This window comes from Stegodyphus dumicola, chromosome 7 (assembly GCF_044657685.1).
Source record: "Stegodyphus dumicola isolate Sdum_Otavi_A_Nest chromosome 7, ASM4465768v1".
In the NCBI taxonomy this organism is placed as follows: Eukaryota; Metazoa; Arthropoda; class Arachnida; order Araneae; family Eresidae; genus Stegodyphus; species Stegodyphus dumicola.
Window position 1 is genome coordinate 12,593,410 of NC_140774.1, and position 15,535 is coordinate 12,608,944.

Genomic DNA, 15,535 nt, shown 5'->3' on the forward strand with positions numbered 1-15,535 from the left:
ATTGGGTGCTGCGACGTCCACCTCCCGCAGAGCAGCGTGAAATTGATAAACAGATTCCGAATCTGTTTATCAATTTCACGCTGCTAGAGAAACAAAGGATATGCCTTTATCCATTTTTTTGCAGCAATTCCACTTTTTGTTTGACGGACATCAAAACATGCTTTCGCTTTGTAGATCCTTTGGCAGCTCCAGAATCGGAAATTCTTTTTGACATAATCGAAAGTTCAAGCTTACTTTTATAAAATTGCTCTAACAGTCTGCAAAAATTAATAAGCTGAATCCAATTAGAAGATTAAGGGATAACACAATCTGCAACATTAACTGAAATAGATAATTAGATAATTTTAGCTTAGCTTACACCGTCCGTTATACATTAAACGTGCATGCGTAAAGGTATTACGCATGCGCAGAAAGTTTTGTAGCTTTGAGGTCCGGATTAAAGATTTTTGACTGTATATGTAATAATAGCAAGGAAAAGACCGAGCAGTGATGATGCCTACGTAGATCCATATCGAGAAGGAAGAACACCAACTGCGTTGTATGCTGATATACCGAGTTCTTAATTTCTAACCTACTTGGCAGGTGAGGCAGTTTTAATTCCATTTTACCGAGTTCGTAATTTCTAACATACTTGGCTGGTGAGGCAATTTTAATTCCAATTGACATTTATGGCCACAATCACTTCACACTCTAGTCGTGCCTATTCACAGAACATTTACATTTTTTATACTTTTGCGATAAGAAGGAAGTACAGAGAAATTATGTCCTAGTAGAATAGAAAGAGAAGCTAAAGTGTGTAGGTATGCAAGATAGAAACACACACACACACAAAAAAAGGCTTTAGTTTGAATTTTCAGTTCCCAATTATGTCATCAGAGTTGCACAGGCCATGCAAAATGAAATGATCTAGAAATGATGCAATCCAGAGAAGTTATGATGATTTTTAGAACAGAAAGGGAGAATTAAAAATTTAAAATATAAAAAAATATTGGCTTTGCTCTATGCGAACAGGCTATAATTAACTTTCCACAATTTCTGAATCTCCACCCTAGACCAGTACTTTCAAGAACATTCTGGCATGTTATGTAACAACTAGTATAGATACAGAGTTCGCGCTATTTTTCGTCAGACTGCTTTCTCCTCCTGCTGCTATCAGACCTTTGCTACTGCTCTTCCCATCGGTCTCCCCTTATTTGAATAGTACTATGCAGTAAATTTAATATTATTTTGTTTAAATCATTATTGAATATGTAATTTTGGAGAATTTAATCTAAAGTAAAAATGATCTGTGGTGAGAACTGAATAAAGATGTGGAATCAAAACAGCTAACTTCTTTGTCGTCAATGGATGCCTCTTTACATTCAGCCACAATGCCCGGACTCTGATGCCAAGCTTCATCATTCCTGTGCCCATCTATAAAATCATCACATATATACATATATTCACATACTTTTGGTGCAGCCGATTGCAACCAAAATAAGAGATGCATATCTACATGTTATAGCAGTCCTGTATATAAAATTTCAACATTCTGAGACTACTCGTTTTTGAGTTATGTGAGATACATACATATGCATGAACGTACAAACACCATGAAAAAAATTTCTTTTGAATCCATTTTAAATCAGTTTTATAGTCCATTTGAGGAAAAAGTCCTTTATTCTGTCCTTACATACAGGTACCACGCCAAAAATATCGTTAAATTGCATTTGATAGTGGTCAAAATGGATATTTTAGTTGAAAATGGTACTCGGAATTTTTCATGATTACAATACTTCCTTTACTTCATACAAGGAAGTAAAAAACCAACGGTTAAATCTAATAGCAAATGTCCTTTACCTTTTAAGGTAAATAAGTACAACTTTTAACACCATAAATAATTAATTATACACAAACTTTCAGCTGAAAAATGTAGAGCACCACTCACATCATTGCAAACACATAACAGCCAAAACTGAACTACGAAAAATCTGGAATTTCCACAATGTTTTAGTGGTGCCCAGCAACAAATTAAAAAAGACCCCAAACTGACTTAAATCTTTGTACTACACGATTCAAGTTACTCAACTATTTATAATACGACTCATACTAATATTTAATTAGATATTCTAAATTTTATGTTCTTTAATTTTGTAATTTCTGGAAGCGAAGTTTTAATTTATTGAAGTACTTTTAAACATCATGAAAATAAAATAAATAATCACTGTATATATTATCACGTTGATATAGTCACTTACTTTAAAATAATAACTTCAAGATTATTTTTCTGCTGCCCGATTCAACTCACAACTACGGGAAAAAAAAATATGGGTTGGGGGGAGGGGGGTCGTTTATCTTCCCCACCACTTAATCCCATTTAGCATGTGAATGATAGCACACTTGAACAACAGTCTCAAATGATATGGAGAAAGAAAATGAGGTGACGAATGACATGAGTTATGGCTGCCAATGATTGGGAGGGGGGATAGGCTCAATAATAGCTTATTTTAAAGTAACAAACTACAGTCATGTACCATTTATTGATTCTAAACCAAAATTTAATACAAATATTAAATTATTACATACTTGGTTAACATATGAAGTTTAAGGATGAGGGAATGAAATTTGCCCAATTTAAGTTTCATTAATTCAATATAGAAATCTTTCATAGTAAAGGCTAAAAATCAAAAGATTAGGTTAGGTTATCTACCAGTATACAGGGAAACGTACCAAAAAACTGGGAGTGTTGGCAACTATGAACAACATATTCAAGGTGCTTCCTGACTTAATTTCATGGAATCTTCTGCACAGGAAATTTTCAATACATGCACAGCAATATTTCATTTTCTTTAATCTGCAAGAAGCTCAATTTTCTAAATACGAAAATATTATTATTAAATTGCCGTGTTATTAAATTACTCCCTCCCCGGGTATTACATAACCTTTCTCTGTGTACAAGCCTCATGTATTACCTTCATGTCAACAGTTTTCTATTGCCGAAATTCTGGGTGAAAAAGTAAGAAGTACTTTGAATTAATTGTTTCAGAAATTTATCTGTAAAACTTCATGCAGAAAATCATACCTATTCCAATTTCCATTTAGCACAGACCTATACATTGTTACTTTTACTTTCAAGAGGTACCCAACTTAAAGAATTAAGGACATAACCACTGACAATATAAAGACTACATCAACAGTTAAAATAGTATAAAATTAAATATTCTCAGAATAGACAGCTATTTGTTAATTTCAAAAAAACTTATATAAACTCAATAACTATGGTATTGATAGTACAAAATTCTCCAGTTTCTGAATGTATTAGCTTCCCAATTTTAATCTAAGGAAGCATACCAATTTTCCTTTTTATATAGATTTAAGCTTTCAAAAATACTCTAACCTCTGTCTGGCGAATGAGAAATATCAAAACTACTATTTTTTTTTTTTTTATTTTTATTTTATTTTATTTTATTTTATTTTTTTTTTACTTATTTAAAGAATACACACACACACACAAAATGCAGGTAGGAAACTTTTTACTTATACATGAAATTTTCCAATACAATTATTCATCTTACAATTACATTCTCACAGTGCATGATTTTCCAGATTTCCATGCAAACTGAAAAATCTTTAAGTCATATTTTTGAATTATTTTCTTTCTGTATACAAGTCACCCAATCTCAGTGAACAAACATATTACAATTATTCCAGTCTCCTCTAACCACCAGTTTGTTTGCATAGTACTAAACAAATAATGAAGTCTCTTGGTACAAAGTCCAAAAGCAGCTGCAAACCTCCTCTTTTAGAGCAAAAGTATAAGCCATGATTTGTATTTTTCTTTCTACAGGGCAAGAAATTTTCTGAGTAACAGGGAAGGGATAAAAAAGATAAATACGACATCAGGCCTGATGAGAGCTCCAATTCTGCCACGCCTGAAACACATTAAGAATTTTCAGTTACAAGAGTTTAATAAAAGCATAATAACACAACACAAAAAAATGTAATAATACCTTTTCACAGTGTGTCTACAAATGATAGTACTGATATACTAGTAGTAACTGTGAAATACAATATACACATACTGACAGTGGACAAATTTCGTATTTGCTGAACTTCATTTCTGTAAGACCTATTTTACACGGCTAAGCAGCAGTGGCATCTAAGATGATTACTTCCCAGCAGAAAGCAGTCTGTATGCTGCTATTGAGGAAGTTAACTTATTGTTGCTGTAACAGTATATTACAGCATGACAATAATTAATAATTTAAGAATATTATCTAGCACTGTCACATAATCAAGACAGCTGGGACTGAAAAATCATCTACTCTATTCATCATAGACATTTATTTTCCTTCTACATCATAACTTTCATACTAGGAAATTTTATAAAATGATGTACTTTTAAAAATTTAAACCAATTTTCATTAAATAATAAGAAGGCTAGATAAAGCTCATATACAATTTGTTGATTTCCATATGGGTTGGGATTTCAGACTAATAACAAAAATAAATTACACAGGCCTATATGCAAACTAGCAGAAAATTACTGCAAGTCCAGCTGCAAAAGTAAATTATAAGAAAGAAGGTGCAACTGCACTATTTACATCAAATGTCCTGTAAACAAACTTGAATTTTTTGGAATATTATAAACTGGACTCGCACTTCACTTGGAAATTAAAAGGCTTGTCAGTCAAAATTTGAATATTACGTAGAAAATTAAAATTTTTGTTGAAACAATTAATTAGTTACAGTAAATAATAATAATAATTATAATAATAACTATGCCTCTGATTTGATACTTGTCAATGTCAGCTAAAACAAGTCATATAAAGGTGTCATAGGAAATCCATGTAAATATCGGCTAACATATGTAAATATCAGCTAACAAAGGTCATATTTTCACAATATGATTTTAATTGCAGATATTACTTTCAGCATTAACTATAAAGAAGGTCTTCTAACACTGTTGCATCTTCTTGCAATAAGATGATTTTCAGAATTTCAATTTGGGCCACATTTCTGAAACATCAAATTCCCTCTTTTTGACTAGCCTTCTTAAATTAAATTATGTTAAAGAAAAAAAGGGGGGTGGACATATAATTTCTTGCACAAGATGTTATAAAAGCATGGGCAAATACAGACTGAAGATAAACATACTGGTTAGTAATAAAAAATGATATAAATTAACTGATATGTGGAAATAAATATTCCCTATATATCTATTCATTTATTATTTTATGTTTTCATTTTGCAAACTGATTATGCATGAGATTAGGAAACAGCTTTTGAAATTTAGGAAAATTTGAAAAATATCACTATTTATTCTAGCAAAATATCCCTATTTATTCTAGTCTTTATCTATCCATTTATAATAGCATTTTAGCAAATATTTTTTTAAAATTATATATAATAGTATTTCCTGTAAGGGACATTTCTGTTGGTCCTGGTCCCTACGAATTAAGAACTCTTAATAAGGGGTCACCTCTATTTAAGGGACAAATCAGGTCTGAGGTGTTCCTTATTAGGAGGTACTATATATATTAAAAAAAAAGCAAATGCACATGCATTTCTTTACAGAATTATTATTAGTTCACGGTCAAGAGAACTTTCAAGAATTTCCAAAAATATCAGGAGATAGAATTTCGCCCTCATTTTTCTTCAGCTAAAAATATACCTTGTTTATTTTAAAATTTTGCTCGAATATAAGAATAAATTTGCAGTTTTGACTATTTCTCAGTATTAATTTTGAAGTCAAACAACAAAAATCAGCATTATATCTGCAAATTTTCACAGGACTAATTTCGATGGTTTTACTTAACCTTTTAACTGTCATGCCCGAGATACTGGTGTTCAAAAATGTCACGCCCGAGTATTAATCGGGGTAATTTTTTTTTTTTTTTTTTTTTTTTTTTTTTGAGTGCATCGTATTGTTATACCCGAATATATATCGGGAGACGTTTATTTCGGCTTCATCTCTTTGTCAAACCCAACTGTATCTCGGGAAAAGTTAATGTGCGCTCAGTTCAATAGATGACAGCACTTTACTGAAGATTTCAAAGGTTAGAGGTTATAAGTTCTTTGGTTCAAAGTGCATGGGATCTTTTTGTTGTAAAATGGCGTCCAGTTCTTTGAAACGTTATATAGATGATTTAGATTCTTCAACCAAAGATGAAGGATGTGTGTTTGATGAGCAGTATTCATGATACTTTCATGGTCAGCCTCAAAAATAAAAAAATGGAGATATACTCAAGGCGAAGATTGTTTCTAATTGCAGTCTAACTATGGGTGGTGTAGATCGCTGTGATTAGGAAATATCCTTTCATCCAACAATCCGTTAAACGTCAGAAAAAATATTATAAAAAGATATTTTTACATTTACTAGACAAGGTACTTTGGAACTCATATTTGCTCTATAAAAATGTAGTTGGGAAACATATTACATTTCTAGAATTTTGAATCCAAGTTGTAGAAGAGCTTTTACATAAATATGATGATGCAGCTTCTGGACAAAAGAATGTTGGCAGACCACCTACAATAGATAACCCTGCCCGTCTTACTGAACGACATTTCATATCCCATATTCCTCCTACTCCTGCGAAACGTGCGCCTACAAGACAGTGCAAAGTGTGTTGTTCGAAAAAGGATAAAAATGAGGAAAAGATAAGGAAGGAATCATGATTCTGGTGTAGTGATTGTGGAGTTGGTTTGTGCTTGGAAAAGTGTTTCCAGTTGTACCACACAAGACTGAATTACTGAACTACTAATAGGTATTCACTTATATTTATTTCTTTTTTAAAAATAATAAATTTTTTTCATTTTTAGAAAATAATGCTCCACTAGAAGCGAACTTTACAACTGCCATGTTAAGTGGCAGCCGCCTCAAGCAAATATGCAGTGGCTACAAAACTACAAAAAATTTTACCCATGTACTTCAAAATATCAATTTTTAACTACTTAAGAATATTTTATTTTGTACTAAACATTTGATTTTTGCAATAAAAAAATTTGACAATTTGTGTACCCAAATCATCAAAATAACTTGACAGTTAAAGGGTTAACCATCATCCTCAGCTCTCAAAGTACAAATGAATGAGGTAAGATATGGTGAAAAGATAGGATACAAATGGCTGAACAGGAGTTAAGCTACTGGTGCCATCTATTGATGAAACAAGAAAACTAAAACATAATTTCCTTAAAGGCTGAAGGTAAAGATGAATTGGAATTAGGGTCGTTAACTAGAACAGAAAAAATTTTTTGAGTGTGATATGCTTCTAGAAAATCTAATTCACCAATGAAAGATTTTTTTGAATAATCTTGGCTGCAGAAAAATGGAAAGTGTGATTTTCATACCAACTATGCTGGGCAACAGAGGACTTACGCATTTCCTTTTTTCCTATGGAACACGATGCATATGTCAGGAAAAAGGAAACATGCAAGTCCAGCCCTGTATTGTTGGTTGGTTAAGGAAATTAATTATGTTTTAGTTTTCTTGTTTCATAAATAGATGGCACCAGTAGCTTAACTCCTGTTTAGCCATTCATATCTTATCTTTTCACCATACCTTATCTCGTTCATTTGCGCTTTGACAGAGGATGATGGTTCAGTAAAACCATCAAACTAGTCCTGTGCAAATTTGCAAATATAATAATGATTTTTGTTGTTTGACTTTTAAATAAAATTAATATTTGTTCATTGTTATTTTACCTTAATTATTTCTCAGTAGCAAGAACATTTTGAAGTACATTCATCTCAATAAATGAGATATTAAAAAAAATGAAACATTTTATGAAATTTGAAGAAAACATGAATTACATTGCTAGTTTAAGAATGTCATAAACACACTCATATATATATAGTGAGTGTGTTATATATATATATAGTGAGTGTGTTATATATAGTGAGTATATATATATGTATATATATATATATATATGATATATGAAAAACCTTTTCTAATTGATTGGGTTTTGTCCTCTCTTTACTTGTCCTTTAGGAGGGACAAAAAGAACTACTGCATTCTCTTGTGCATGCTGGAAGGTCCATAGTTCAAATCCTGGTGAGGGTTTAATTGACTTTTCTTGGCTTCCTGCTTCAAAAAACCTCACCGATTCTACAAGTTTCAAGGGATTAAAAGTTTCCCAACCATAGACACATAATATAAATTAATGAGTAGACAGACTACTTGAAAATAACCTCTTTTAATTAAAATTTTTAACTTTCTCAACAGATATATAAATAACACATCCAGCCTGTTTAAACTACTTTAATTTACATTTTTGCAAATAAACTGTTAAAATTTAGATGAAGTTAAATAATAATGTGCACTTTATAATTTGAAGATATATATTCGGTCTACCAGAAAGTTATGTCCGTTTTATGACAACAATTTTTGACATGTAAGCACATGTTTATTTGCCGTATGTTTGGCTCTCTATTTTTATCGCTTAATGTATACATACTGAAGTAGCAAGTTAACTAAAACAAAGTTGATTCACGTTAGTCTTAAATGTGAAGCGATAATGTACCCATGGCCACTGATAAAGTTCATTTATGCCACTGTATTTTATACGAATTTCAACAAAGAAGAAATGCTACAGAAGCATGTAGACATTTATTGAAAGTGTTTGGTGAAGGTACAGTTTTTGTTAAGGCATGCAGAAGATGGTTTGAAACGGGTGATTTTGAACTTTCTGATAAGCCACGTTCTGGGCGATCACCTTTGATCGGTGATGGCGTTGTTATGACCGATCCTTTTGTGACAAGAGATAGCAGAAAGGCTTAATTCAGCTCAGCAAACCATTTTGAACCATATTCAGAAGATAGGATTGGTGTGGAAATATTCAAGATAGATACATGAATTAAATCAGAAGAATTTGGATGATCAAGTCGTCATATGCACATTTCTGCTTGCTCCGAACAAAATGAAGCCCTTCTTGAACCGGATGATAACTGAGAATGAAAAGTTGATCACCCACGGAAACATCGTAAGGAAAAGGGCATATTATGAAACCAGAAAACCTAGCACTCCCACCTCTAAACCCAATTTGACCCTAAATAAGGAGAATGTTGTATATATGGTGGGGCATTTGAAGACCAATACATTAGGAGCTTTTAAAACCACACAAAAAGCTCAATTCGGAGAAGCACTGTCAGCAATTAAACAATTTAAAGACAACATTCGAAGAAAAGAGGCCGGTGATTTTCAACAGGAAGGACATCGTACAGCATCATGATCATACCAGAGCACATGCTGCTTTGGGGAATCTACAAAAAAATTGCAGAACTAGGCTGGGAAATTCTGTCACACACACCATATTCCCCAGACTTAGCACCCTCTGACTATCACCTGTTTCTTGTTTTTGTTCTTACAAAATTTTTTGGAGGGAAAAAATTCAAAAATAAAGTAGATATCAAACAAGCACCAGCTCAATTTTTTGCATCAAAAGTTACATCATTTTTCAAAAATGGGATATACAAATTGCCCTCATGCTGGCAAGAAGTCATTAATAATAATGATAATCATATTATTTTAATAAAGTTTATTGATGGTAAGAAAAATTTGTATTTTGTTTTATTCCAAAAATAGACAGAACTTTCCGGTAGACCGGATATATAATAAATTCATATTACACTATATGATAAGTAGATGCCAATTTCATTTTGAATTTGAAAGAACAATTTTAAATCTGTACACAAGGCTTTTTTTATATTCCTATTACCATTTTGTGTTCTACATTTTGTGGTAGAACATCACCACCGGAAGAGAGTGGCACTTTTGGATGCATCCCCCACATTTCAATCTGATTTTCCACCGGGCCAGGTCCTGCAGCATTGTTTTGATAGAAATGAGGTGGCATTATATGTGTAGGCATACCATTCATGTAGGGAAAGGTACTGCCAGCAACAGCCTAGGTAAAATAAAGTTTTAACAATTACTTTGGTAAACAAATATTATATAATATTTCTTATTAAGTTGATAATTAAGTTTAAGCTTCACTTAATAGATCTAAGTATAGGACATAAAAAAAATCCCTCCTAGTTTAAACTGATCTCATAGAGAGGAACAGATTGAATTAACTATAGCAAAACAAACTAATGCTAGAAAAACTTGCACGAATGTTCTTACGGGAAAACAGACCATTAAAATTACACACAGGGAAAAATAGCTTTGTTTAAACAATATAATAAATACTTAATATGCAAGCATACTTATATATAATAAATATTTATATGTCAATAATTACTTATATTAAAATATATACTTATGTTGAAAATTTTAAAGTTGTTGAATTTTAGTTCCAAAGAACATTTCCTTTCTAATTGTATATGCTAGAATAATTGGATACATCAAAACTAAGAAAAATTATTTGGGTTAACTAATCAGATAAGAAAGAAATGTAGATCAACTAACAGCAAAATTTAATAATTTATAAAACAAGCATAAAACTTAAAGAGTAGGTTACATTTTACACCTTTTATGTTACAATTCTGAAGCACATACCAAGACAGAGAGAAGATCAAATTGAGGTTTTAGATTATTCAATACACTTATTCATTGAATTCATATGACAATAAATAAAAATTAACCAGCTCTGCAACGTTTTATTAACATTTCTGAACCTTCCAAATTAATTGTGAAATAATACACTGTTTCTTAAAGCTAATAAAAATATAAATACCTGAAATGCCTGATCTAGATGATGACTATTTTCCATAGCCAACATATCAGCAAATCTTCCATTGTAATTCTGTATATTAGTCATTCCAGCATCATCTTGCTGCATTTGAGGAATGGTACCCTGCATATTGTGTATCCAGTCTCCCGTTACTGGAATATCAGCTGTAATGGATATTTCAAAATAAAGCCAAAAGATTGTACAAGATAAGCATAGAAATACTAGAATTTATTAAATATGGAGGTAAATCAAATAAAGGTGCATGAAAAATAATTGCCAAAAGATGATGTAGCCACTTTATAGCAGTAATATAAATTTGAAGTATATAATTCATGCATATAACTTGAGGCATATATTTTCAGATTGGCAAATCACATGATCATATGATCATATCTAATCATGAAGCTCTGAGATGATTTAAGTTTTGGCTTATTTTTAATGATTGCATTTTAGAAGCACAACTGGTAAGCAAGAAAAACAGACATGAAAATTTACTCAGCTCTTTTTTCATATTTTTCACACAAAAAGCCTTTTACTTAGTAAAAGTTGTCAATATCAGTCAGTCTTGTCAACATTAAAGATGTAACACAGCTGATATTGAAAATGTATTTGGCGATTTTTCCCACATCCACTTTCATCAAATAATAAGTCCTATGCCTCCTACTGCAATACAAGGTATGAAATAAGTCTATTTTAAGAATGAAGACATATGAACCCCTTACATAGAGCTTCTTTCATAGGGGGCACACAAGTTTTAGTTTTTTTAGGGCCACATAAGTTTAAACAGGAAAATTAAGCAAGATATTTATTGATATATGTTTTTTGTTTCAAACTTTGAATTATCAATAAGACTTCAAAGAATATAGACAATCAAACAGACTGGATGATCATGAACAGTCTTGAGAGTGGAGAAGGGCGACTGTCTACCTACCCCACCTGTGGCAAAATGACAACAGTGACATCACAGACAAGACAAGGTTTCACCAAAGGACAATTCAAAGAATTAAGAAGCATGGAAACAAAAGTCCCAGTTCATATCATGGTGTTGTCAGCAGTTAAAAACATATTTCTGAAGAAAGCCAGAGAGTGAACCAAAGAATGTAAACATTCTAGTGACTGTAAAGATGTTCTTCATTGAAGAAGTTGCAGCAAAAAGACTACACATGTTTCAGAAAAACTTTGCATGAGCACATACATTCAGGAAAATTCATGTCTTGCTTGACAATAACTTTTTTGATCACACTATTAGTGCACAGCTTTTAAATCCTCCTGATTGCAATTAAGCATAGGTATGACTAAAATGATGATTAATGAAGATAAGCTGAGGAAGAGAATCTACCAGGCATTCCAAGATTTATCTCCTCAGGTTATAAAGAGCGTCTGTTTTATTGAATAAGTTCTGCTTATAAAACTTTATTTCTGTTTCTAGAATTTTCATAAATGTTTAAAATTCAAATTTTCAGAAATGCTTTTGTTTCCTTAATGAATTTTCACAACAATTCTGCTTGCACACCCTGCTAGTTGTTATAGACAGCGTGCAAATATGTCTACTTTTATCAGCACTTGGGGCATTTAACTAATTTTCTTTCAATGGTTTATTTATTTTTTCAAAAAATACTTAAGTGCCTAGTATTTTATTTTCATTTGCTATCACACATTTCTTACCCTCATTCTGCACTTTACAAATAGTTTCAATTTTCATACCAAAGAAAAGTTCTGACTTTTTTTCAAACAAACAACGAAAAATTGTAAAATAACAGTCCTTCTTTCTGATTCAATGCATATAGTTCTTTACTCAAGTGAAAAGTCACGCTATGACTTTTGCTTGAGGTTTCAAAGTTACAATGTTTGGATGGGGCTTTATCTTGTTTTTTCCTGTTACTTCTTCCATAGATGAAGTTTACCTATCAGATTTCCCCTAAAGGACTGAAACATGCACAAGCTACATAAAATAAACAAAATGAATGGCGCTTATTTCATATTCTTTGAAAAAAATTTTCAAAAAAAACACCAAGATCTCGAACAGCATTTACCATTAAATTGTTCCATTTACAGAATACAGTTCCTAAATATAATGTAAAATAAAAGCTTTTGTATTCAATTTTTTATTACTACTTTTAGTGTAAATATCTAAAATGCAATATATGTAATAATTCAAAACAAGTGAATTTGACATAAGTGAGTTTGATTGTACATATAACAAATGTCATAATTTAAATTATAAACAGAATTTCTAGAAATCACCAAAGTTTTCTGATGTTTTTTATTTTAATATGCTTTATTAGCCCATTACATGCAATAAATTTTATGTTTAACAGCACATTAAAATTTACTTAAAAATATTAATTGTACAGGACACATTATTAAATATTAATTACACATATTTTAAGTAAATGTTAAAGGGGATAACTACCTTATCTTTCAGGAAAGGTTAACTATAATTGTAAAACACAAATGATATGTTATCAATGTATATAAAATATCCATTTCAAAACTTAATCACATGAACATAAAGTAAATTAAATTCTCAATTCATAAAAACAAATAATTTAGTTTAAAGAAACACAAAATTAATCATTAAAACCTTTTTGATAAATAAAACAGACAGGCAAAAAGTCTCACTGAGAAACAAAACAGACAGTTTAGGCTTTACTACCAGCAAAGAAGCACATAGAAACACAAAGGCTGATCAATAATGATTAAGAAACACAGAAGATGATTCATAATTATGCCCTTATTGTAATTTCAATGCACTTCTGTGAAAAATGTTACATTATTTGCCTATCAGAAGGACTAGCCATAAACCTATATATATTAAGAAGAATGTCTGTTCGTGTGTTTGTTCGCGATTAACTTGGTCACTACTATAGCTATTGTCACCAAACTATCTACAATTCTTTTCTGGGTCCTGGGAAAGGTCGATGTCTACTCCATCCTCATTCTTCCTAGTGGCAACAGTCTCATACGCTAGAGATAAAAATCTGCTTTATTTCAAGAACTGTTGCCACTGTTGCTTTCAAATTGTACAGTTTGTTAATAAAAATTTTTTCTAATGAAACAAAAATAGCATTGCCAAAAATGCATATTCCAAAAATTCATGGGAAGGCATACAATCTTTGTATAAATTTAATCAGCTGAGATATTAATTAAAAACTATGAAAATATTAATTTTTGCACTCATTTTTCTGAGTAACAACAGTCTCAAGTGTTGGAGATAAAAATACTTTGTTTTGAAAAGTGTTGCTACTGCTCACTGCCAAATCGCAGAGTGTGTTAATAAAAAATTTGTTAAGTTTTATAAAATCTATATATATATATGAATTTTTGTTTGTGGGTTTCTTCGCATTACTGACTTTTGATCAATCGTTCGCCACATTTAATTGACTAAAATTGAACATAGGAGAAATATTGGATGAAACTTGACCTTTTATGACCCTTTTATTAAAAAGATGAAAATCATTAAAACTGCGTGTCATTGATGCTGATATAATGATAGAGAATTAGTTTATTTTTCTACAAAAAATTTTTATGTGGGTTTCATATCACATCAGACTGAAAAATGTACGACTATGAACCGTATTTTTTGAATCGTTATTAAAGAAGGATTACAGTGGTATCGTTTTCTTTGTTGTTAGATACATTACTCTCAATCTAAATTAACTGGCATCGGGTACTTCCGGTAGTAGTTAACATAGTTATTTTTTAAATTGTTCTTGGACTGCAGCTAGGATAGAATTTATTAATAATAGTGTTCAGGTAATAGAGAATAATGATTTAGAAGTGGAAAAAAAAAGGAGTAGGGGAAACACGCGAGATTGTTTTGATCCTCTATATATACAAAGAGTGTCACATATTTCAATAAAAACAATGTCAATATAAAAATAATGCTCTACATCTCTCCTCCCATTTTTAGTAGAGCAATTATCCTATTTTCATCCTGAAAGCAGTCTGAGCAGAGTCAAAAAAGGTTAATAAGTCCACCTACTTATAAAGATTCTTGCAACAGGCATCCTCATTTGTTCAAAATCTGTGCTGTTTAAACTAATTTTGAATTTTACATTGATGTGTTTCTCTTCCAATTTCATATGCTATCATGCTCTTAAATATATTCTAAATACCCATTTGAAATACAGAAAATGCAATTTAAGTTTTACCAACAGGCCAACTAAAACCCAAAATACAGAAAGAGCGCTGTACTTAAGTTTTAAATATTTTTTTCAAGCAGAAGAATTTACAAAGTTTTTTTATTGTAAATTTTTATGAGCAGATATATCTTACACAGCCTGGATACTTAACTATAAATGCTGTACTTTACTTTTTAATCCCCATTTAGATGTACAAGACGTTTAAAAGGTACATTATTAGCTAGTTTTATTATGAATCCAATGTATGGCAATCTATTGGACATTCAATTTCTATATTAGGCTAACCTGCTACATATTTGAACTGGATTGGCAAAAGCTCGAACTTTTTCAGCAAGGGAAAAGGTTATAATATAAAAAAGCTTTTACAGTTCAATTCAAAAAAGTGTCATTAATTTTATTTAGAGTTGGATGTATTTTATTTTTGCTCCTGGTCATAAGTAAATGTTAAGTCTGTATGAAGAACTTCATATTTAACCATAATCAAAAGATTAATACAGTACAAAGTCCGTAATCCGGAATGATCTATAATTCAGACCTCAAAACCACAACCTTTTTTTTTTTTTGTATGCTTTACACATGCACATAAAGAATGTGCATACATTACGCGCCCTATATTTCCACAGTCATAACACCTTGGTTATGCACTCTTATTATAGCACGTGCTTTATTTTGTGTGTTAGTACTTGAATAAGCCTTATTCTTCGTATCTTGAGTGCAGATTTTCTCATAAATATT

General features: G+C 31.2%; 1 protein-coding gene across 8 annotated transcripts in view; it reads right to left on the reverse strand.

The window, feature by feature from the left end:
- Nucleotides 1-3,495: 3,495 nt before the first annotated feature.
- mask (multiple ankyrin repeats single KH domain) overlaps nucleotides 3,496-15,535 on the reverse strand; it is a 169,109-nt gene continuing 157,069 nt past the window's right edge. For all 8 annotated transcript variants that reach the window (XM_085819884.1, XM_085819879.1, XM_085819881.1 and 5 more), the window contains 3 exons: nucleotides 10,659-10,819; nucleotides 9,699-9,887; nucleotides 3,496-3,911 (listed from right to left, as the gene is read on the reverse strand). In XM_085819884.1, the coding sequence (XP_085676010.1) occupies nucleotides 3,879-3,911; nucleotides 9,699-9,887; nucleotides 10,659-10,819 (383 nt within the window). In that variant the 3' untranslated portion in view covers nucleotides 3,496-3,878. The remainder of the gene's footprint in view (nucleotides 3,912-9,698; nucleotides 9,888-10,658; nucleotides 10,820-15,535) is intronic.